Genomic DNA, 25,029 nt, shown 5'->3' on the forward strand with positions numbered 1-25,029 from the left:
CTGAGTACTCCGAGTTTGTGTTTCAGAACCCTGATCTGAGTAGCCTACCCGTTCTATTGCATTTTCCCGAGGCGGAGGTTTCCGACTAGGGAGTTTCAAAATAATGAGCCATAGTAATTGGGGAGAGAGGGAGGAGGAGGTTGCACCTACAACTCTCTATTGTATTTGGAGGAGACAGCTACTGTGTGCATCAAGAGACTTTAATGCTGGATGCTAGCTGTTTGAATGCTTTGGGATTTTTGTTGTTGTTGCAAGATTTAGAGTGTAATTCCTGTACACTGTACGTAGAGGGGGCACTCAACTAGTGGCATCATCAATATCTTTTATTTTTTATTAAGCCTTTATTTTTTTCAGGAAAATAGACCTGTTGAGATTAAATGTGTATACAAAGCGCAACCCACTGTACCTGAGCGACGGAAGTCATTATATGGAGAGTTGGCGACTAAAGTGACCAAAACCAATTTGCCAAGAGCGAAGCAACTTAAGTGACCAGAGCGAATTTCAGCGATTAACGTCAAGCTAATATTATGATAATGAGCTATGACTCAGTTCTGTGAAAGCCAATTGAATGTTGGAATGTTCATATTTCCGAATGTCCCAGGCTGACAAGCCAGAGCCATTATGTGATTAGCTGAATCAAACATGTCAATGTCGCGTCCAGAGCGAATAAAAGTTAATTCATGGCGAAACTTCTTCAGTGACCTCAGCTATTTGGGTCGCGTAGGTCGTGCCTGGTCTACATGCAGCATTAGGTAGAGCAGCCTGCAGTTGGGAGTCAGTAGCCAGCCTTCAGCATTGCTTCTAGTCAGGCCAGGAGCAATACAAATATCGTTTCTGAGCTCCAGAAAAATCAGGAACTCCTCCCACTTTGTCGGGAAACCAACAACCAGTAGCAAACCAAGGGAGGCGAGTCAACCATGCTGTTTGGGAAATGTTAATTGTTATGCTCTTGGTCAGACCAAGTCTCGAGGAGATTTGAAAGTTGATGGTAATCAGGCTAGGGAGGCAGTGCTCAGCCTTGTTAAGGTTTCCTCCAGTATTTAGGCCCATGGTGAGGGGCTCCAACTACCATGCAGCCCCTGCGCTGCAAGACACATTAATAATGGATTAAGTGGTGGGGGTGCTGTGGCGCTGTGGTGCAGTGCGCTGAGCCTCCCACATGTGGGCTTACATTGCCCTCGGGGACCCCGGTTCGAGTCCGGCCGAGGTCATTTCCTGGCCCTGCCCCATCTCTCTCTCCCAATCATTGCCTGTCTACTCTCACACCAACTACCATGCAGCTCCTGCGCTCCAAGACACATTAATAATGGATTAAGTGGTGATAATTATGACATGATAATTGGAGGGAGCAGCCTCCTGTTGCGAACCACTGGGCAGGCACACAGAGAGTCTAGCTGAAGGTTACGTATAAATCTCTGTCTTGCGCTTGGAGGACACAGCTAACTGTGCACCAAGACAGTGGCAATCCTACAATTACTTGCGGCAACAATTATTTTACATTTCAAGAGAGAGGGGTGGGTGGTTGCAGGCTTATGATGAGGTCAAGGGTTTTTTATTTATTTATTTGTTTATTCATTCATTATTTTTAAGGGTTGAGAGCCGCTAGGCTAGTGGGATCATTAGTAGTGTATGTGATGATAATTTGGGAGAGCAGGCTCCTGCTGTGAGCTACTGGCCACCCGTAGAGGAGCTGGCAGAGGGCCAAAAACTCTTGTGTGTTGGGCAGCCATGGCCTAGTGGTTAGAGAGTTGGTCTTTCAATCTAGGGGTTGCCGGTTTGAATCCCCCACGACGTCTCTCTACACCTCCATCCATGGCTGAAGTGCCCTTGAGCAAGGCACCTAACCCCACATTGCTCCAGGGACTGTAACCAATACCCTGAAAAATAATAGTTGTAAGTCGCTTTGAACAAAATGAAAGCGTCAGCTAAGTGAAATGTAATGTAAATGTAATGTAATGTAATGTATCTGGATAGCAGTGTAAATCAGAGCCTTTGCTGTAATTCGATTCGACATCGATTTGCAAGAACAGCGATTTGATTTTCCAATACTTAAGAATGCTCCTCAATTCAAATCAATGTTTTTTTTTTAACTTTTCTGGCTTGGCTTATTTGTGAAATGGTAAATCAATGAACAAAGTATTAACTCTCTGCCTGCATTTTATTTGAGGAACATCATTATTACACTCAGTATGATTATTACTGCAAAGTCAAATGCCTCACAAAACGAGTGAAATAATAACAAAAATCAATCGATTCCTCTACAAGATAATTGATAAATCGTTATCGATACATGTAATCGCAGGCTGCAGGATCGATGCATCGATACAAATCGATTATTGTTGTTTACACCTCCTGCTGTGAGTTACTGGCCAGCCGAAGAGGAGATGAACGAGGGCCAAAAGACTCTCGTGTGTCTGGAGGAGTGAGAGAGTGGCACCACCACACAGCTCCTCACTACACCAAGACTAATTAATGTTCGATGCTGCCAGCTTGAATGCGTTCCGTCAGGGCTAACTATTAAAGCAGTGTTGTATGTTGCGCGTTGCGCGTTGCGTTGCGTTGTGTGTATGTGTATTGAGAACCCAAGTACATTTGTGCGCGTACACCTACACACCAGCTTTTCACACGGCAGCTCGTGTAGATGATGGGGAGAGAGGTGTGATAAAGTTACTGCGTTTGATTTTCAGTAGCATTTCAACAACAGCGAGATAATCTACCTTTTAGTGTGAAACAACACTTTGAAGTGTTTCCCACTGAGTTCTCATTAGTCAAGGTGGTTGGGGGCTAGTTGGAATGGCTATGCTGTGCAGCTTTAGAAGAAATATGATAAGAAAACCCTTCAGGTATACATTTTGGCGAATCAACTTACACCCAGCAACTCAATTACAAACAAAATTACATTCACAACACAAAATCTTTTGCTTATCCTTTCCATCAATGTGGTAGGTGCTTGTTGTGAAGCTGTTGTCAAGTGCCTTAGGTGTTTATTGCTAAGGCACCCCGCTTGACAACAAAGTGCTGGAGGAAACCCTGCTATGAAATAACAACGGTGGGGTGACAGGAGGACCCTAGGGCGGTACATTCATGGAAAGTCAAGACACGCTGGGCTACTTCACAGTGACTAAACCCAGGGATGACTGAAGCACTCAGCAACTTTTTTAGAGTTTTTTTTTTTATTATTTTGGTGCACAAAATGACTGACGTTTCGGCGCACCTGCGCCTTCCTCAGAGTGATTCATGGAAAGTCCTTTCACTGGTTCTACAGAACATTCTACTAGGAGTCGGCAGAGGAGCTCAAGTGTGATGAACGCCATATCTCACTTTAGAAATAGATTCTCAGAATATGACCAATCAATAACACATTGAAAAAGGGGGTTTGCACACTCCTTTGGATTTTTTCTTTTCAAGTTATTTTTCATTCTTTCTATTCATTATTTTTTTTCACAAAAGGTCACCTTTTTGTTCAGCACCAAGCATTGTGTTCAAGCAAAGCCACATGTCAATCCATTCGCACGCACGCACGCACGCACGCACACTCAAATCACTTAACATTACATAAACTGGCCTTGTTGTTCCCAGTTACGCAATACATGCAACCTTCATGTATTGAACGAGGTTGGCTTTTCTCTCCTTTTGTATGTGCATATAAAGCATGTGCCCGTCTGATGTACCTGCGTATGTAAATCCTAGCACTCACTCAAGCAGGAGCCATTAAAGAGGGTGTCGTTGAGTGGGGACAGAATGCTGAGCTGAGCGTTGGTGGAAATCGACTATTCGATGTTAGCAGCCTCCTCTGCATATACAGGCTAGCCACACATACAGTGAACAGTGTACAGTGTGTGTGTGTGTGTGTGTGTGTGTGTGTGTGTGTGTGTGTGTGTGTGTGTGTGTGTGTGTGTGTGTGTGTGTGTGTGTGTGTGTGTGTGTGTGTGTGTGTGTGTGTGTGTGTGTCAGTAGAGTACGGGGCTTCACAAGCAGACCTTGTGGGAGTTTAGACAAAAGGCTTCATCTAAAGAGCACTACACCACAACTTCAGCAGTGTTCAGCAGACACACATCAACGAGAACTGTACGTGTGCGTGCGCGTGCGCGTGCGCGTGCGCGTGTGTGTGTGTGTGTGTGGTATTGCTTATTCCTCAGTCAGGTAAAAATCAGCAAATCAGTCTAGAAATGCACTGTGAACATACAACCAGAGATGCAAGACAAGCCAAGGTCATGTTACTCAATGCCTGTTTACTGCCGTGATCTATGCCGTTTGTGTGTGTCCGTGTGTGTGTGTGTCCGTGTGTGTGTGTGTGCGTGTGTGTGTGTCCGTGTGTGTGTGTGTCCGTGTGTGTCCGTGTGTGTGTGTGTGTCCGTGTGTGTGTGTGTCCGTGTGTGTGTGTGTGTCCGTGTGTGTCCGTGTGTGTGTGTGTCCCTGTGTGTGTGTGTGTCCGTGTGTGTGTGTGTGTGTGTGTGTGTGTGTGTGTCCGTGTGTGTGTGTGTCCCTGTGTGTGTGTGTCCGTGTGTGTGTGTGTCCCTGTGTGTGTGTGTGTCCGTGTGTGTGTGAGTGAGTGTGTCCGTGTGTGTGTGTGTGTCCGTGTGTGTGTGTGTGTCCGTGTGTGTGTGTGTGTGTGTGTGTGTGTGTGTCCGTGTGTGTGTGTGTGTGTGTGTGTGTTCTCCTGCTGATCCATATACTGTGGCTGTGAATGCAAACAGCTCCATCTGCAGGTGTAGGAACTAACCGAAGATTCCCAGACTGAATATAATGTAATGCATCATCTTTAACTAGTGAGGACGCCAACTAAGTCTCTGTTGTAGCAGTATTTCCCCTCGAATTGGACCACTTTACTACCGACTACTATGAACCGCAGTCATGGGTAAGTTTATGGGCAGTCATGGGTAAGCAGATAGGGTGTCAGACTTATAACCCAAAGGTTGCCGGTTCAACTCCCGGCCCGCCAGGTTGGTGTATGAAGTAATTAACCAGTGCTCTCCCCCATCCTTCTCCATGATTGAGGTACCCTGAGTATAGTACCGTACCACCGCACTGCTCCCATGGTGCGCCGTTTGGGGCTGCCCCGTTGCACGGGTGAGGCATAAATGCAATTTCCGCTGTGTGTAGTGAGCGCTGTGTGCTGTGGAGTGCTGTGTCACAATGACAATTGGACTTTTTCCCAGTTGGATTTTCACTAAGACCACAAACAGGACTGAGCTACCGTCTCCTTGTGTACACACACACTCACAGCACAACCAAATGGCAGAAGCTACGTGTACATGGCATGTGCATGAGTCTTGTTCAGTATCGTTCAGGGATATGAATTGAAAATGAATTTCGGTGAACACTTGCAATAAAGTAGTTCCGTCCTGTATTGTTATCACAAATAAACATAAAACGCAAGAAAGAGCCGTAGAAAGTGGCAAACTCTCGCGTTTTTAAAGTTTAGCGTGCTGTGTACACTAGGACTTGGCAATTGGTAAAAGGGCAGGAGTTCTGTAAACAGTTCACGAACACAAGCTCACAAAAAGTATTGGTAACACTTTAGAATAATGGATGCAAAAAAACATTATAAAGACTTAATAAATAATGAACTATTAATGAACAAAACATTAACAAACGCTTGTAAATGACTAGGAAATGTAAACAAATGCTTGTAAATGACTAGGAAATGCTATGTTAATATTTTATATTTATCAAACATTTACAAGTTGCTTGTAAATGAATAAAATACTCTGTTATAAGGTGTGTAAAATCTTGCATATATCATTTGTAGATATTTTATAAAGCATTAATAAAACTTAGTTAATAATAAAAACATTTGTTAATGTTTTATTCATCATTAGTTAATTATTTACTGAGTCTTTACTAAGGAACATTATTATAAAGTGTTACCAAAGTATTTGCCAAAGCGGAAGTTAAGCTATGTACTGTATGCCTATGGTGTGTGGAGGACAGAGGACTCTTTACACAAGACTCTCCTGACGCTTCTCCTGATGTGAAGGTACAGCTAATCTCACCGCAAACACTGACGCACGGTTAATAAACCCAAATAAAGCCATACCCAGTAGACAGTCTAATCACCTAGCTGATTATAACGCTTGGCTAGAAATGTCACACGAAATAAATAAATATCCTCCGAATGCAGGGAAAATATCAAGAGTGACCCCCCCCCCCCCCCGTCTCCTGGTTACAGCTCCAAGCAGCGGTATGATTGGCACCCCCGGGGGACACCAGAGCAGACGGTGGGGGGTGGGGTGGTGTTGGTGGTGGGTGGAGGAAGGTGCTGAGGGAGAATGGGGGCAGAGGTAGGAAGCAGGGTGGTGGGCAGTACACGGTAGGCAGTAGATGTTGGGCCGCTCCGAGCAGCGGCATGATTGGCACCCCAAGGGGGACACCGGAGCAGACGGTGTGAAAGGGGGGGTGGGAGATGTATGGTGGGGTGGGGGGTAGGTGGAGGAAGGTACTGAGTGAGGGTGTGGGGTGGGGGGGTTAGGATTCAGGGTGGTGGGCAGTAGACGTTGAGCTGCAGCATGATTGGCACCACTATGGGGACACTGGAGCAGACAGTGATGGAAGGGGTGGGGGAGGAAGGCACTGAGAGAGGATGGGGTGGGGGAAGTGACAGGTGGGCACTGAGAGAGGATGGGTTGGCATGGTGGAGGATGGAGGAGGATGGTGATGAGAGGATAGGGTGGCATGGGGGTGGTGGGGGGATGCATGGGGTAGGATTGAGAGAATGGTATGTGTGTGAGTGTGTGAGTGTGTGTGTGTGTGTGTGTGTGCGTGCGTGCGTGCGCGTTTGCATGTGTGTGCGTGAGTCAGAGACAGAGACAGAGTGGGAGTGAGTGAACAAGAGTGAGTGACTGAGTGAGTGACTGAGAGAAAGAGTGGTGTCTGTGTGTGCGCACACATGTCTGTGTGTGAGTGAGTGCGCGCATGTCTGTGTGTGTGTGTATGCGTGTGTGCGTGTGTGTGTGTGTGCGTGTGCATACGTGCACGTGTGCGTGCCCGCGCCTGTGCGCCTGCGTAGGTGCGTATGCCACGTACCTTTGCTGCTTTCTGGTTCGCAGGGCTGCTGTGGTAGGAGCACGCAGGTGAGCACCTTGTCTCCAGACTCGGGGTCCGTGTCCGTCTGGAAGGTCAGCAGCGGCTGTGATTGGTTCTCACTCAGCCACAGGGCCTTCAGACGCAACGTGGTCAGGGACAGGGGCAGGTAGGCCAGCCTAGAGAGGAGAGAGAAGAGAGGGGAGAAGAATGCTTTACTGACACATTAGCCACCACGACGGTCCGGTGGAATTTCTGTAGGAAAAATTCACTAGGCATTTCAGCCTGTGAAAAGGTAGGCTTGCCATCAAAACAAACTGTCTTGTGTTTTGTGTAAACATTTCCCCTCACGTTCACATACCAAACTTAATCAACATTAGGAAATTTCCCATTAGACTGTGGAATCCGTGTCATTGGATGAAGGCTTGTGTTTACATAGTTGCACTACGGAACCGTAGCGTCAAATTAAAAGCTTCTGACATCAGGTTACCAATCACCGCAAAAAAATGCGCTCCAGACCCCTCTGAAACCTTGCATCTCTCTCCACCATCTCTCTCTCTCTCTCTCTCTCTCTCTCTCTCTCTCTCTCTCTCTCTCTCTCTCTCTCTCTCTCTCTCTCTCTCTCTCTCTCTCTCTCTCTCTCTCTCTCTCTCTCTCTCTCTCTCTCTCTCTCTCTCTCTCTCTCTCTCTCTCTCTCTCTCTCTCTCTCTCTCTCTCCAGATCAAACTTCATTACCATCCCAAAATGTGTCATTAGACAGTGGAACAGTGTAATTCTACCGTATCGTCGACACACCTAATAACCTTGTGCTTCACGGCTGATTGCAACCCGACCCGAACAGACACACGCACACAGGCAGGCTGCCTCGTCTCTCTCTCTCTCTCCATGAAGTCAGACCACAAGGACCACACTCTCGTTCTCGCAGTGTCAATCCATTACTAATGCACGAGAACACAGAAGGACTCTGTTTGTCCTGCCAGCAACAGACCACAATTAGCCATCACAACGCCACCAACCGCAACCAAGGGGGAGAGAGAGAGAGAGAGAGAGAGAGAGAGAGAGAGAGAGAGAGAGAGAGAGAGAGAGAGAGAGAGAGAGAGAGAGAGAGAGAGAGAGAGAGAGGGGGAGAGAGAGAGCCGTGAGGATCAGAGTAATTGGAGTAATAAAGTAGTAAATCAGAGTAATAAAGTAATTGTTCTACCCACATATATTGCTCTGTCTGTCTGTCTGCCTGCCTGCCTGTCTGTCTGTCTGTCTGTCTGTCTGTCTGTCTGTCTGTCTGTCTGTCTGTCTGTCTGTCTGTCTGTCTGTCTGTCTCTCTCTCTCTGTCTCTCTCTCTCTCTCTCTCTCTCTCTCTCTCTCTCTCTCTCTCTCTCTCTGTCTCTCTCTCTCTCTCTCTCTCTCTCTCTCTCTCTCTCTCTCTCTCTCTCTCTCTCTCTCTCTCTCTCTCTCTCTCTCTCTCTCTCTCTCTCAGTGGAGTGAGGGCCACTTCTCATCTTGTCAGGCTGGGTTCAAGAGTGGCCTAACAACAATGGCAACACCACAGCATGCCAACACCAACGCCACCCAGCGACAGATCTGAGAGCAGAGCAGAGAAAAGCCCTCACCCTCCTGTGTGGCAGACACACTCAACCGAACACACACACACAAATGCACGCAAGCGTGCGCCCACACAAACACGTAATGCAAAAGACCGCAAAAGAGACTCTCTCTCACACACACACACACAAATCTGATCTGCCTATTCACCAAGGCGTTCATCCTGACTCCTCAGTCATGCCTGGCACATTGAGCCCGCCATCAAAAGGGGAATCACGTTTCATTTAGCATTTTCAAGTGCACTCTTTCTCACTCAGGAGAGGGGGCAGCAATTAAACGTGCTTTGTACATCCATGTTTTGGGCTTCAAGGAGGGTTATATTGTGCAGACATAACAGAATAACAACAATTCTGAATATGCTCGGAGTGTGTCTGTGTATGTGTGTGTGTGTGTGTGTGTGTGTGTGTGTGTGTGTGTGTGTGCGTGCATTTCAGTCTTGGTCATATTCATTCCTGGCACAGAATTATGTAAACGAAAAACCTGTGTATACAGTACGTGAGACATTTTTTAAATATCTGCTAAATACTGAGTGAAACCGCATAGTGTTGTGCACTTCAAAGTCTGGTCTGTCTGTCTGCACCCACCTGTTTCCCGACACGTCGAAGACGTGCAGCTCTGTGGCCTGTGAGAGTTCGGAGGGAATGTATTTGAGTTGGTTCTCGCGCACACAGAAGACATTCAAGCTGGTGCAGCCGCCAATCTGCAAAACACAAGCAGCACAGCAAACACAACAACACAGCATTAGTCTACATGCAGTCAGCAAACACATACTGTTGAAAACAATGACAATGAATAGCAGCATTTTTTTGGGAACGTCTTTCTTTATTTTCGATTGTTATAGGTTAAGTTGTTTTTGTTCATTATAGGTGGTCTTACATTATGTACGCATATTATCAGAACAATTTAAAAAATATATAACCAGATCAGAAATAATATAGTACTGGATTGGATGAATAAATGAATGAATAAATGCATGAATCGATGGATGAATGAATGCAAAAATGAAAGAATGAATAGAAAAGACAACACATTTGGCCCAAATGGAATGTGCTCAGCCGCTGCCAAGAGAGAGAGAGAGAGAGGGAGAGAGAGAGAGAGAGAGAGAGAGAGAGAGAGAGAGAGGGAGGGAGTGAGAGAGTATAATTGCCATTGGAAGGTGTCAGGCTTGGCAGCCATCAATACGGGCTAGTCTAGAGTAGCAGCAGGCTAAAATTAGCGGTCATTAGCAGCCGTCTAAAGCACAATGCTAATGGCCTAGCCAGAGGCTACCACTCTCCATGATGCGGTCATCAGGTCCGTCACACAGCACAGCAGCACACAGAGAAACAGGAGCGCTCACACTCACTTTCACACTCACTCATACCATCATTGCACTGAACCACCTTCCACATTAACCCTGCATGGACCCGACTACAAGTGTATGGGGTACATAGTGCAGGGGGAAATCCTGGTTTGTGTTCATAGTGCGGCCCTTGGACGACTTTGACGGCCCTTGGAGGAATTTTTAAGTGGCCCGTCGAATGAAAACCCTCTTTCAAGAGTTACGCCTTTCAAGGAATAAATATTGTAAATACGGAATATACTAATAAGGAAACTCAATCAAAGCTCATGGATTGAGCGACTACACTAGTGCTCTTCTTGCGCAAGGTTGCAACCAGAGATTCTTTAAGTATAGAGATATGCCAACATAATAGGTTTCTATGGGCACCTAACGTGACCAGGTTCCGGTCTGCCTAAAGGGCCGTGTCATAATGCTCCTACAATGAATAGAACAGTCCTTAGGTCTGCCTAGGTCTGCCTAAGGGGGGCCATAATAGAACCAGGAAACAATGGGCCAATGGAACCTCTCTCTCTCTCTACTCTCTCTGGTTGCAACACTGGTGCACAACAGGACGATCCATATTTCACATATTTCCCCCTCTGGCTTGTGTGCTCAACATCTGATCAGTGTTGTATCAGACAGTTTAGAAAATATTGATTTATAAGCCCCTCAATTTGTTTTCCCCAGATTCATGTTCCTCATAGAAAATGAGCCAAAGCCAGAGAATGTCAATGTGAAAGAAGTATAATTCATTCAATGCTATTTTTCTCAAGCAAAAAACTGAAAAACAGGTCCCACAGACATGAAAAAAGGGTGAACAACAATTGAAACAAGAACATTACATTACATTACACTTAGCTGACGCTTTAATCCAACGCGACATACAGATTATTTTTTATGTACAGGGTATTGGTTACAGTGCCTGGAGTAGTGTGCGGTTAGACGGCTTGCTCAATGACACTTCAGGCATGGAGTGAGATAGGGGGTGGAAAGGTGAGATTCGAACCTGCAACCCCTGTGATCTAAAGGCCATCTCCTTAACCACTCCTTTAATACAGTGGTTCTTAACCTTTTTTTCTTAGCGCACCCCCTTACCTGTGCCAAAGACAAGCCGCGCACCCCCAACACAAACTTCTACATGTGTATGCACTAAAAAATGATAAATGAGTGATTAATTACAATGATTCTCACTTGAGACATGAATCAATACCTGAATGACTTTAAATGGGGACCAAAACTAGTTTGATGTGGACTTAATTTGGCCAAATTATAATGTTTGCAAGTATAATTTTGGTCACAACCTCTACACAAACAAAATTCTGTGCACCCCCTGGAATCTCTGGCGCACCCCCAGGGGGTGCCCGCACCCCAGGTTAAGAACCACTGCTTTAATACACGCCATACATCTCCAGTGGCACACTGTAATAGTCATTGAAAAGTTAACTATTGTAGTACTACAATACTATGACATAACACAGGGCCTTTAGTAATGCACTACGACTTGGTCATTGCCTTTCTGGTAACGGCAAATTTTTAACGCCGTGTCTTAACGGGTTAACCACTAGGCCACGACTGCGAACATGGTACATATGACAAGGTACCTTTACTGCATGACCTTTATCATCCTCACAGAGATGATTATTCATCTATCAGGTTATTAGTTAACCGTCAGAGGAGCAACTTACTGTAAGGCACCACAGCTGGCGCTGACCCCCTTTATCATCATGGGGGAACGCTGTGCTAGTACCAAAGTCTAGCTGTGTGTGTGTGTGTGTGTGTGTGTGTGTGTGTGTGTGTGTGTGTGTGTGTGTGTGTGTGTGTGTGTGTGTGTGTGTGTGTGTGTGTGTCTGTGTGTGTGTGTGTGTGTGTGTGTGTGTGTGCGCGTGTCTGTGTCTGTGTCTGTGTCTGTGTCTGTGTCTGTGTCTGTGTCTGTGTCTGTGTCTGTGTCTGTGTCTGTGTCTGTGTCTGTGTCTGTGTGTGTGTGTGTGTGTGTGTGTGTGTGTGTGTGTGCGCGCGTGTGTGGTGCCAGAGTAGCAGCATAGCAGCACACTATTGGCAGGCCTTGCACAGGGTGACACAGACATACAGACAGGTAGGCTGGCACAGCGCAGCGCAGCGCAGCAGAGTGTGTCCTGAATGAAGGGTCACTGAACCACTGAGTAAGTAAAGGGGGATTCATTCTTGTCGTGAGTGGCGCTAGTCTCCTTCATACTTCACTCACGACGATGGCGCGCGCCCATGGGCGTAATTTTAGGGGGGGAAGGTGGGGACATGTCCATACCACTTTTGAGATAAACATAGCTTGTCCCCACCACTTTTTCACAAATATAATGCAAAAACAGCATATCCGGTCAATTTGCCATTGAAATGTCCCCACCACTTTTCGTGCCAAACCTACACCTTTGCGCGCGCCGTCACGTGACCTAAAATTTCGACACTCCCCCCGTCGTAAGCTCAAAATTCGGCGCGTGTCGCAACGTCGTGCACACGCGGATTTTTCTAACTTGTCGTGCGCCACCAGCGACCATGCAGGTAGGCAGACAAAGCAGGAGTTGCGAAGAGAGGCTACAACTACTGTAGGCTACTACAGAATGGATCCTGCATCATTTTGAGGATAATAAAATGTCATAGAGAGTTATTTTATCTTCTCTCTTAAATGTTGTTCAGTGAAACAATTGTTTACTTTGTTCAGAAGCACGTTGTGTTCGGCGATCTATTTATAAATTCTGCCACCAGAACAATGCTCTCACATGGTCTTGGAATGATCTGGCAATGTAGGCTACAACAAAAAATATATGTTTCAATGTGGTAAGTGACAAGTCAGACGTTCAGTAGCCCTACAGCAGCCGTGTTTGGCTTTCTATTTTATACATCAGTAGAACTCACGCTGCGAGTTGCGAAAAATACTGCCGTTTCTCTCATGAACAGCAGAGGGCACTTCCGACAATGCGAGCAAGGCGCTTTTGAAGTATGAATAGTCTGTCGCAAGTGATGACGTCATTAATGGTTCTCGCGCCACTCGCGACAAAGTGCGCACGTGAAGTATGCAGAGCCCTTAAGTCACCAAGGGGTTATGGGGATTGGAAACACTTGATCTCCTCTTCAAAAACTGGGCCTCCCTTCAGAGTTTTATATATATATATATATATACACACACACGCACACTACATCCACAGAGAAGAGACGATGACAAACATGCACGCACGCACGCACTCACGCGCGCACGCGCACACATCCACAGAGAGGGGTGATGACACCCCACGCATACACACGCACGAACGCACGCACGCACGGACACACACACGCACAGAAAAAATATGCTCTGTGCAGAATTCAGCTGAGTGACATGATGGATCTCGGACAAAACCTTTACTGGAAATTACAAATTGTATGTCATTATGTGTGGAGATATTCAGATCCAACTGCAATATACCACTCGCTACATAACAATGCCGACCAAATCATTCCCGTACAGAAGGACTACATACTAAGTACTAAGACTACATACTCCATCACTCATGTCCATATGAAGAGTTCAGATGCAAAACCCCCTAATATATAAGTGCCTTTTCAAAAAATAATCTTAATTCATTTTTATTTAATATCAAATTTAATCAAAATTGCACATTTTTTATTTAATTTATGTAATATAACTATTTATATGTATTATCAAGTACATGAATGTAAACCAAACAACGGGGTTCTCTAAAAATATAGAAGTGCAGGTCTTCAGAAATGGAGTTAGGGGCTTTTGCATCTGAACCCTTCAATATGTTCATTGCATGAACTACAGTATGATGAAAATACATATAAATGACTTGAGAATGAGTTTAAAAAAAGAGAGAGAAAATATGAATACAATCCATGGGAGGGCTCAGAATTTAATAGCACAAGTCACTAGGGTGAATGTTAACACTGTTAAACTGCTCAGAAAGAACAATTCCTGAACTCGACATATGTGTTTTCATTTGAGGATACAGACACAGTGCGGTGGTTCAGCTTAGGGTCAGCTGCTAAGCCACGATATACTAGACTGCTGGATATGGGATAAGGATTTGTGCCATTCTTTAGGTTCATATATTGGAAATTGATTGAGATATGTATATAAATAGTAAATACACATTTCATATTTCAATGCGCTATTCCTGGTAAGCGGCTTTGAGTACCAAAAAAAGCGCTACATAAAACCGGTCTTTTGTTATTAGTATTATTCACATAGGTGTGTGCTCTGTGCAAGGCAGATGGTATTACAGACCAGCCTACACATACAATTAAAGAAGAAAAAAACAATGTATTGAAACTGAACTGGCCTTGCCCCAGGGCAGACTCCTGACATGATGTTTAGTTTAGTTTAGTGTGTGTGTGTTTGTGTGTTTGTGTACTCGTTATTTACTCTTTAAAATAAAATAAAAAAACACAAAAAAAACAACTAACCCCTCTTTGCAACTGCACTTGTTGTTCTGTATATCTCCTGTGCACTTATTGTTATTACTGTATTTGCTTGTGATATTGGCTTGATTATGTCCTCTTTTGAAAGTCGCTTTGGTTATAAAGCGTCTGCCAAATGCAATGTAATGTAATGTAATGAAAGGCTGTGCCTTAGGTGAGGTACAACAGGGGAAATGGATGTGTGTCTACTCTACTCTACATAAAACTACAATGTAATTTTATGTAGAGCAGACTAGAGTGCTAGACAAGCTAGAAAACATGGGAGAAAATGAAGGGAAAAAATCAGTTTCAATTTTAACAAACTATCTAACTACCATACAGAGTGCAGACTGATTACACGCTTATCGGATAATGCAAAAAAACAACAACAAAAAAACAAACAAAAACAAAACTACTTAGTACTCAGTCGTACATCCAACTTTGGGAGCAACCTAAACCCACAGCCTCCTGCCCTTCTAACTTTCAAAACAATGACAAAAAACTTCACATATCAACAAGGAACATCAGATCAGTTCAGTTCAGTTCAGTTCAGTTCAGTAGAAGTGTTTCACATCTAGCACAGCACAGCAAGGCGTGCAATTCTCGCCTTCAACAACAAACCATTTCTCTGATCTATGGGTTACATTATGGAGGTGTGTTACAATAAAACAGCAGCACGTCAGTCTTGTATAATGAGAGAAAAAACCTGTCGCCTCCTCTATTGCATCAGTTCTCAACACCACCTGCATGCTCCTCTCCTCTCCTTGGCAGGGTGACTATCTCTCAATGCCACTCCACGCAACAAAACCGTGGGAGTTGTGGAATTGATTATGGCACCCCACACGCCACTGTGCAAATGGAAAACAGAAGACCTGCCACCCACTTCACTCTCAAGTGATTTGTTCGCATCAGGTGTTGTTTTGTGTGCGTGAGAGAGAAAAAAGACAACAACAAAAAAGGCCAACTTCACGAACAAAAGTGTTGCATATTTACTTTGCACTTGCCTGTCAGAACATTGCAGGGGCATGTTGTGTGGGGGGTTGCTTAATTTTATACAGCTCACGGAGAAGCATGAGTGTCAAATTAGCACAAGATGGTGTGATATTGCAACCTTCCAATTGTTTTCAGACTCCTTGCAGAGGCGGGTTTTGTAAACTGCTTTTACCGCAGATGTGGCACCTGCTGACATAACTGTCTTGGGGGGCGAGGCCGTGGCCGTGGCTCAATCGGCTGGGTGCTCAACTTCTACACCGGCGGTGAGCCGGGTTCGATTGCGGCCCGAGGTTATTTGCCGTGCCCTCCCTGTCTCTCTCTTCCCGCAAATTTCCTGTTGCTCTTCACCGTTTCTGTCATAATGAAGGCATAAACCTTTTTTTTTTTTTTAAAGAAAAGAAATAACTGTCTTGGGTGTGTACGTTTCGCACTACCGTCCTGGTGTCAGATCTCACGGATACTCCATGTTATCCGAAGAGTTCAACTGTAAGAAAATTGACTTTTGGACTGGACCTCAGCACTGGACTACTGTTAGTTTGTAAGTCTGGTTGCGTACAACTAAACTTTTTGTTAAGCACAAGTATATACACGGACAAACAACAAATACACACACAAACAAAACAAAAACAAACAAACAAACAAATGTAAAAGTTTAGTTCCATGCACTTCTGTTTTGTCATCCAAGTGTGAAAGTGAAAGCCCCTTAAGAAACTCCAACTCCCATTGCATCTGTTGCATCAATGGGAGATAGACATATAATCTTATATGGAGAGAAGACACCAGAGCAGCACAGATGCGCTTCTTTTCTGCCTTTTGATTAAGTGCAAGAAAGAAGAAAAGAATCGCATCTGTGCTGCTCCAGTGTCTTCTCTCCATTTAATATAATTGCTTTGGTAAAACAATTGTCTGAAAGGGAGAAAAGGCTTATGCGGCATTCACTAGCAGCATCTGTCAGAGCTGTGTATGTGTACGTACCTCTTTGGGCAACGACGTTAGCTGATTCCGGTCACAGTTGAAGTTTGACAACTTTTTCAACTTTCCAATACTTCTGGGCAAAAGCTAAATAAAAGAGATAAAGAGATACAAAGGGAGAGAGAGAGGGAGAAAGGGAGAGAGAGTGAGAACAGTCACAAAAACGACAAACAACAAAGACAAGTGGTCCCATCCTCCAGATTACACAGTCTCAGACTAGACGCCTCTTATTACCACCTACGGTGAAGATTACCTAAAAAAAGACAACCACTCATCACAGCCCAGTCCCAGCCTGCACAGGTGTGTGCAGTAGGTGCCACCCCCCGCTACTTGGGGGAGGATTAGGAGGAGGGCTGAAGAGGATGAAGGGGTCTGATTGGTCAGCTGAAGAGGATGAAGAGGTCTAATTGGTTAGCTGAAGAGGATGAAGAGGTCTAATTGGTCAGCTGTGGCTTTTCCTCAGAGCACCACCACAAGCAATCAAGAGGCACGCCAGGCAGAAGGCATGCCAGGCAGCCCAGTGTCATGGAAGACCAGGCAGCCAGCCTATGCCGGTAACCTGGGTTTGATTCCGGCCCGGGTCATTTGCCGATCCCTCCCCGTCTCTTTCTCCCCACTCATTTCCCTTTATTGAAAAATAAAGGTGAAAAGCCCCCAAAAAATACTTTTAAAAAAAGCATCAGCTAAGTGTAATGCAGGCGTCACCAATGTGGTGCCCCTTGGCGCCAGGTAGCCCTGCAGGAGCTTCTGAGGTGCGCACCAAGGATGTTAATAAATAGTGACGACTACAAGAATTTAGTCACAGTTAATGTTTTTCTTCATCTCAATATGATACAAGATCTGTACAACCTATAAACAAATTATCATTCAATCATAGTGTGACTTGAGAATGATGTCAAGACATCATTCGAATAAACACGTAGCCCTCGGGTAGCCCTTGGTAGCCCTCAGACCCATAAAGGTTGGGGACCCCTCGTGTAATGTAATGCTCATGGAAGGCCAGGCAGCCCAGAACTCACAGAGGAACATTATGCCAGTGGACTGGACTGGCTGTCAGCAGAGAAGGATAAAGTAAAAGCAGAGAGAGTAGAGAGAGAGAGGTTCCATTGTTTCCGGGTTCTATTATTGCAAGGGGGAGGGGGGGAAATCCCCCTTTAGGCAGACCTAGGCAGAACTAAGGACTGTTCTATTCATTCTAGGAGCATTATGACAAGCCCCTTTAGGCAGACCGGAACCTGGTCACTTTAGGTGCCCATAGAAACCCATTATGTTGGCATATCTCTATATACTTAAAGAATCTCTGGTAAAAGTAGAAGTAGAAGTACTCTTTCAGATGTAGTCACAACACTAGTAAGTATGATATCACATGGCTTCAATTATGTAATATTGTTCTAGTCTCGTAATTACATCTGTAGGAGTACTTCTACTAGGGCTGTGCAATATATCAAATTCATATCGTGATATCAATATTGCTGTCAAATTATATCAAATTCCAAAACATCGAGTTGAAACAATATTTTTGTAATTTGTCTATACTCCCAAAAGGTAGGTCAAGCTAAGCGCAATACATTCCCCTCCACTTGAGTCATTGTGAGCACAGAGCAGACCTACTACCCAACACTCATGCAATTACTGTGTGTTTCTCTACGGCCCTCCACTCACACTGCTAAAGGGAGGGAAGATTGTTAAGCACAATTATTTGTCTTTAAAAGAAATGTCATCTAAAAAAATTGTGATATCAATATTGACTGAAATAATTGTTATATTGATATTCTGATAGTGATATTCTACTTCTACTTCTACTTTAAATAGCTCTGGTAGTCAGCAATAGTACAGGACCACCAGAGGGGTTAGCGAGCTTCACTCCTGCTGCGCATGTTTTTTTTAAATGGTCAGAAGAATGGGAGAGCTACACTGTATATTTTAGGCAGGAAGCGCAGTATATTATTATCTGCACAGCAAGTTCTGTTTTGTTTTGTTCCAGTTCTGGTTTGAAAATGTGAATAAAAATGAACATGTGAAAATGATCTTCACTGCTGTGGACAGGTTGTCTTGTCTGCGATAGCAGATGGCCAGCAGGGGGCTAGCTAGGTTCACAGCAAGAATGACAAAGTTCACCACCAACTACAGTGTTTCCCATACATTGAGGAAACTATGGCGGCCCGCCATAGTTTAAATTTGGCCGCCATAGTTTTTTTTGTTTTTTTTTTACGATTTCCGTTTTTGTTAAAAACGATTTGAATTACGATTTCCTTCGCATTTTCCTCCTGGAGTAAATACATCCTATAGAGAAAACCACAAGTGCTTGAAAGACAGAGGGATCAAAAGCCTAGTCAAGTTGTTGTAGTTAACTTGGGTTTGGGAGCAATAAAAAAAACCTTCAGAGAAGGGACAGTTGGGATGAAGTGAATGTGTAATGAATATAGAAGTGAATGTGTAATGAATGTGAATATAGACATAAATGTGTAATATGTTGTTCAGCCCTTTTAATGGGAGGAATTTTGAAAAACTGGCCCTGTGACCAGCACCCCTCATGTAGAATGTGTATGCCTATGTGTGTGTGGGGAAAAGGCATAGCCTACCCTCTTAGACCCTTTTTGTCTATGCGTTAACAATTTCACAGTACTCTTAAATTCTTATCTCTGCTCCTATTTTGTTTTATTATTTTTTTCATTACATAGACCCCTGCATGAGGGACGAATGAAACTGTGTTGTAAACAGAAATGATTCACTGTACTGCATTTTTTCAAATAGAAATGACAATGTTCTACTATTATACATGTCATGGGTAAAATGATATGTAGCCTTATTTCTCAAAATATAAATGGCTGAAATGTAGGCCTAGGCCTATAGTTTCTCCATGCGCCAATGTCATACTGTACTCATTTACACTGCATGAATACAACCCCCCCCCCGAAAAAAAAAAGGCCCGCGTGAAAAGGACCCCGACCCGGGAAAAAATCCCGGCTGCCCCCATAGTTTCCAAAATTTCTGTGGGAAACACTGCAACTACAGTACCTCATAGCTGTCTGCTATGCAAGCTGTGTATTAAAAAAAACCTATTCAGACCATTCTAACGCCTGTTGCGACAAAATCCAAAATAACCAAATAACGGAGACAGCAGTGAGCTCTACTTTATTTGCAGACGATTCAGAAAAGGGGCCGCTATATGTTCAAAATAGTGCACTTGTCCTTTACATGACCAGAGAACTGAGAGAACTTCATATGCGTATTGGCCAGGAAATTCTGGCTTCTTATATCTGCCCAGTAAGACACTCAGTTCTGGTTCGACAAATTCAAAATGAAAAAGTCTGGCCCTGCCGAGGCCTAACGGTAGGGCACTGGGTTACTACGCTGGCTTCTCTACGCTACCACTCGCTTCCGGTCACCATCTCCAACGGTCCAATTAAATAAAGACAAAAAAACTAAAATAGCCTATTGACAGTGGATATCTACTGCAGCTTCTCCCCAGCAAAGCCGGCTGCACCTCAAACTGAAAACGCTCTGAAATGATTCCACACAGCAGACCCCTGAGGTGGTCTTCATCAGTAAAAAACAATATAGTAAGGTAGTAGCCAGGAATCCTCTGGCTGGCGGAGCAGTAATCTCTAAACTCATTAACTCAAGAAGTCCTCTGTGTGGTGTTGGACGACTATGAGAAGATAAAGTTGGGGCTAAATCTGTCCAGGGTACTGTTAATTGGAAAACGATCAAGGCTTTCTGTCAGCTTGGGGGTGCAGTAATGTATACGCTTGGCATGTTCCCAAACCACTAAGCAGCGGAAAGCAGAAGAACTTTTCAGTTTCTGCTGTCTGTCTCACTAAAAAAATATATATAGAGCCCACAGCTTCACCTCTTGTTCCCATTTCGAATTCTGCATGTCAGACCATCTCAAAGAATTCTGGAAATCTGTGACAGTCTGTCGAAGCAGTTCTCATCATGGGACTACTGTACGCTGAAGCTGTAGCTATTTCTGTTGGAGAAGAAGTGAAGTGTGCGTGGCTGTAGTAGAGAATTAGGAGACCAGCAGCAGTATCATCTCCTTGCTGTCCTGCAGTGAACTAAAGTCAAAGCCCCACGCCACTTGAGCTGATCAGCTGTGGATGACTGGAGCTGTGGATGACTGGAGCTGAGGGGCTTGAGTCTCATTACATTGCATTACACTGCATTGCATTTGGCAGATGCTTGTTAACCAAAGCGACTTACAATCGAGGACATAATATAATCATAGCCGACATCACTAGTAGATAGGAAGTGCACAGGAAATATACAGAACAACAAGTACACAAGCAAAGTAGGGTTAGGGTTTTTTTTTATTTTAAGTAATGTACGCACACATACACATCATGTCAGGAGTCTGGCCTGGGACTAGGGCAGCTCAAGCATTAGTGTAGTCGATAGTCACGAAACGGGCGAGTCTAATACTACTTGCTTCTTGAAGACTGATCTCTGGGCACGACACCATTAAGCTCCCACTCACACTCGCCCCCCTTCTCTGCTGCACGCATCCATATTAGCTTTATACACGCTGACCTCTTGCCCTGAGTTTACCACTCACGGCACGCGGGACGAGCATGATTTAACCCCTTGACCTTTGTGGTGTATTAGCTCTGCCCTACCCTGCACATCCAAGCGCCTTTTCTCATCTGAAGAACAATCCATTGACCTAAAATGTTAAGTGAAAAATTAAACTCACTAGTTGAAGTGGACTTTTTCATCCTTTGTCTATACACCATGATGCTGTGCGCCATAATAAGTATAACAAAGCAAAGCTTTGAGATCCAGGGATCTATTTGCTAGTTTACAAGAAGCTACAAAACAAGTATTACTCATCATCATCATCATCTTCAATCTTTAGTGAAACAATGTCCACACTCCAGCATAAATATGTCTGTACATAAATATGTTCACTGGAGGTAGTGAATCATTCATTCACCATCATCTCTCTAAAACTTCCGTTTTGACGTTTTGTACTACAACTAAAAAAAGAAGAAGAAAAAAAGACAACTCCGAATCACCACCTGCTGATAATGACCAATGACGATCTAACTCTGACAGTGTGCTGAGCCCTAGTGAGCAGGGTAATATTAGATGTGGGAAGTAAGGGAGGTGTACTACTCAAACACATGTTTAGAGGAAGAAGTTGTGGAGGAGCACACAACAGATAATGAGAGCAAGGGGAGTGAGTGTGCATGTGTGGGGGGGAGTGTGTGTGTGTGTGTGTGTGTGTGTGTGTGTGTGTGTGTGTGTGTGTGTGTGTGTGGGGAGGAGGGGTACTCCATAGATCAGTGGTTCTCAATCTTTTTTGAATGAATGCCCCCTGGACCTCGTTATAACCCACCTAATGGCCCCTTAACCCCAACACAAGCCTGCCAACGCCCCCTTAGTATTAAAAAATAAAATAGAGTAATGCCCTGCAATGGCAAATAAGCACTGCCCCCTCTCAGCAGTATCCTTCTCATTGCCCACCGTAGGGTTCTCCCCAACGCCATCTGGGGGGCTGTAGAGCCCCGGCTGAGGAAGAATACAATAGATAATGTGAGTGTGTGTGTGTATATGTGTGTGTGTGTGTGTGCGTGCGGGGGAGTGTGTCTGTGTGTGTGTGTGTGTGCGCGTGTGTGTGTGGGGGGAGTGTGTCTGTGTGTGTGGGGGGAGTGTGTCTGTGTGTGTGTCTGTGTGTGTCTGTGTGTGTGCGTGTGCGTGTGCGTGTGCGTGTGCGTGTGTGTGCATTACCATTATTTGGTTCTCTGTGAGCACGAGCTCAGTGAGGTTTTCACAGTTGCCGATGTCCTCTGGCAGTTCTATCAGTCTGTTCTGGTCCGCTTTGAGGATGGAGAGCTTTCTCAGTTTGCCTGGAATAAGGCACAACAGGGAGACAGAAAGAAGACAACACAATAAATACTAACGCCTTATGTTATTGGAAGAGAACTGCGCTCATCCAGCACAAGCCGTCTGGCTCTGCCATCCAGTCCCTATAGGTCAGTGGTTCCTAACCTATGGGTCGGGACCCACCTTATGGGTCGCCAAAGATCCACAGGGGGTCGCGGACTCCTCTTGATTTTAAGGGGTTTCATTTTAAATATATATAGCCCATGTTGAATAAAAGACAAAGTATTTAACTAATAAATGCATAGAAGCAACAAATTGTAAGTTCTACATTAAACATTTATTCTATATTTGACCAAAGACGAATTGAGGAATAAAATAACTAAAATGAGTTTTCGCAGGAAACAGAGGGCATCTTGTGACACGCATCTCGCCTGGTTGGGTCACCAAAGATTACAATAGTAAAAACATGGGTCCCTTAAGAAAAAGGTTGGGAACCACTGCTCTAGGTACTCCCAGTAAAGACTGCTCTCCGTTGTTGTACCCAAGTGGTGGAACGGTCTCCCAGGGGCAGCAAGACTAAGCACATCTCTTGCAGCCTTCAAGAAACAAGTTAAGACCTTCCTCTTTTGAGAGTATCTACTAGACTAATGCTTGAGCTGGCCTAGCCCAAGGGCAGACTCTTGACATGATGTTTAGTTAGCATGTAAATTTAGTTTATGTGTGTGTGTGTATGTATGTGTTTGTGTGTGTGTTGTGTGTGCACTAATTGGCCTGGTTTGCTGTCCATGACTTGCCGTGGTCTGTATAGTACTTCTCTTGACACCCAATAGCAATCTAAACATGTAGGAGGTCCGGTAATTTCATCTGTGTGTGTGTGTGTGTGTGCGCGCATGAGCGCATCTGTTTGAGTGTGTGTCTGAGCATTTGAGTGCTTGTGTGTGTGTGTGTGTGTGAGCATCCATACGCGTGTGTGGGAGGTTGTTGTTCATGCATGGTGTGACACATCTCTCTGACACCTAGAAGCAATCTAAACATGTGGGAGGAGGACAGACAGGTGATTTCACACCGTCGGCACAAATGGAACGCAGGAATACCCACTCCATTCCAATAGGGACAAGAGACAGCCACTGCACACAGTGTTGCCAGATGTGTCTGACCATTTCCAGCCCAAATGATGCTCAAAAAAACGCCAAGAGTCACTAAATCCTGCTCAATTTGAACCAAGTTGTATTGATTTCTATGACCATAAATGTACAGAAAAACCTACCCAATGCCAGTTTTTTACAGCTATCCCAAGCAGCCCAACTGGGCCAGTAACCACCCAATCTGTCAACACTGACAGAACATGCGGAGGACGGACAGTGACAAGACTGCAAGAGGGTGACGACAGGACAGTGACAGTTTGTCATCACTTGTCATTGTTCTGTTTTCATTATTGTTTGTTTAACACATTGGGTTGCCTTACTGTGTACGAAATGGGCTTCATAAATAAACATGACTTGACTTGACTCTAGTTGTAGTGGCAAAATTTCGTTCCTTGATGTTCATTTAATTAAACCACTTCGTGTGGGCAGCCTAAGGATTTCTGACTCGTCTCCATATCCAATGCACCGTCATTCATTTCACTTTCAGTGTACTCACGGACCAGTTGAGTTTCCTTTTAGTTTTCTTTAATTCTTGAGGTCTTGGTAACACAAAAGTATCTTGGTACAAAACATAAAAAGTAAAACAAAACAGAAATATCACTCGGTCACACTATCTTCTTTTTTTTTTCCCATGGAATTCCGTAGACCAATCAGAATGCAGCATTAATCATTACGTTTTTAAATAAGCATATTTAAATTAAAACTTAACTATAACATTGTAAATATTAATCTGGCATATCCAAATTCAAAAATATTAATTGTTCATTCAAAAAATATGAATCAAAATTACTTTCAACAATATGGCTCTAACACTAGTCTTCATGCTATTTTGGTCCTACTGGGCAATGAAGGGCAAACTAGAGTTATGTAGTTACTATAATCCAGTGATATATATTCCTTCAATTTGACCTGGCTTTACCTGTCCAATTGACCTGATTTTACCTGATCACTAAACTGGCCGTTCACATGGTTGCACAGATAAAACCAGGTCATTTGGAATAGGTGACACTGGATTGTAACTGTTACTAATGAATGCAGGTTGCCCATCAACTGCTCCTGGACCAAGAATTAAGATGTCTGGGCTTTAACTAGTCTCAATACCTTTCACAACTACCCATGCTACTCTACAGATTGTAGTATGTAGACAACTGATGTACTGTTGGTGATGGAGATTAGGTGTATATGCCGGAAAGTGAAGGGTGAAAGTTTGGTGAAGTCCACACACTATTGTTCAGTACTACATACACGTAAGTAATTGGACATAACTCAACAATCAGTAGTGCACTGCCACAGGGTGGAGTGAAGTGGAGCAATGAAAAATGAGGCCGTTTTCAGAGTCACCATCAGTGACGGCCTCAAACCCACGCGTTATGGCCGGAGTCAGTGAAGGAGACACTGTAGTGCATCTTACCTAATGAGTCCCTGACAGCTCTCAGCACCCCACTGGCACACAAATATGGCAATGCTAATCACCCATGCAAAAGCTGAGCCATTAGCTACAGGCTACCTGCTGCATTCTGACATACCGGTAAGCTTACAGTTAACAGCCCCAGGGTACAGAGCTGACATTTACAGTATGTCTCTCACTGCATTACATTAAGTAGACACTTTCATCCTGAGCAACTTACAGTATGAATGAGGACTTGATCAGCAACATACGGTACAATGTGACTGAGTACACATGCGTAACCAAGTTGATGCAGATCAGTAGGGATAATT

At 44.4% G+C, this 25,029-nt stretch overlaps 1 protein-coding gene across 1 annotated transcript in view; it reads right to left on the reverse strand.

Moving 5' to 3' along the window:
• lrrc1 (leucine rich repeat containing 1) overlaps nt 1-25,029 on the reverse strand; it is an 82,340-nt gene that overhangs the window by 10,972 nt on the left and 46,339 nt on the right. The window contains exons 9-12 of the mRNA XM_063191361.1: nt 22,070-22,188; nt 16,340-16,423; nt 9,207-9,322; nt 7,027-7,202 (exon numbers count right to left, since the gene is read on the reverse strand). Of these exons, the coding sequence (XP_063047431.1) occupies nt 7,027-7,202; nt 9,207-9,322; nt 16,340-16,423; nt 22,070-22,188 (495 nt within the window). The remainder of the gene's footprint in view (nt 1-7,026; nt 7,203-9,206; nt 9,323-16,339; nt 16,424-22,069; nt 22,189-25,029) is intronic.

Source organism: Engraulis encrasicolus, chromosome 24 (genome assembly GCF_034702125.1).
Source record: "Engraulis encrasicolus isolate BLACKSEA-1 chromosome 24, IST_EnEncr_1.0, whole genome shotgun sequence".
Taxonomy (NCBI): domain Eukaryota; kingdom Metazoa; phylum Chordata; class Actinopteri; order Clupeiformes; family Engraulidae; genus Engraulis; species Engraulis encrasicolus.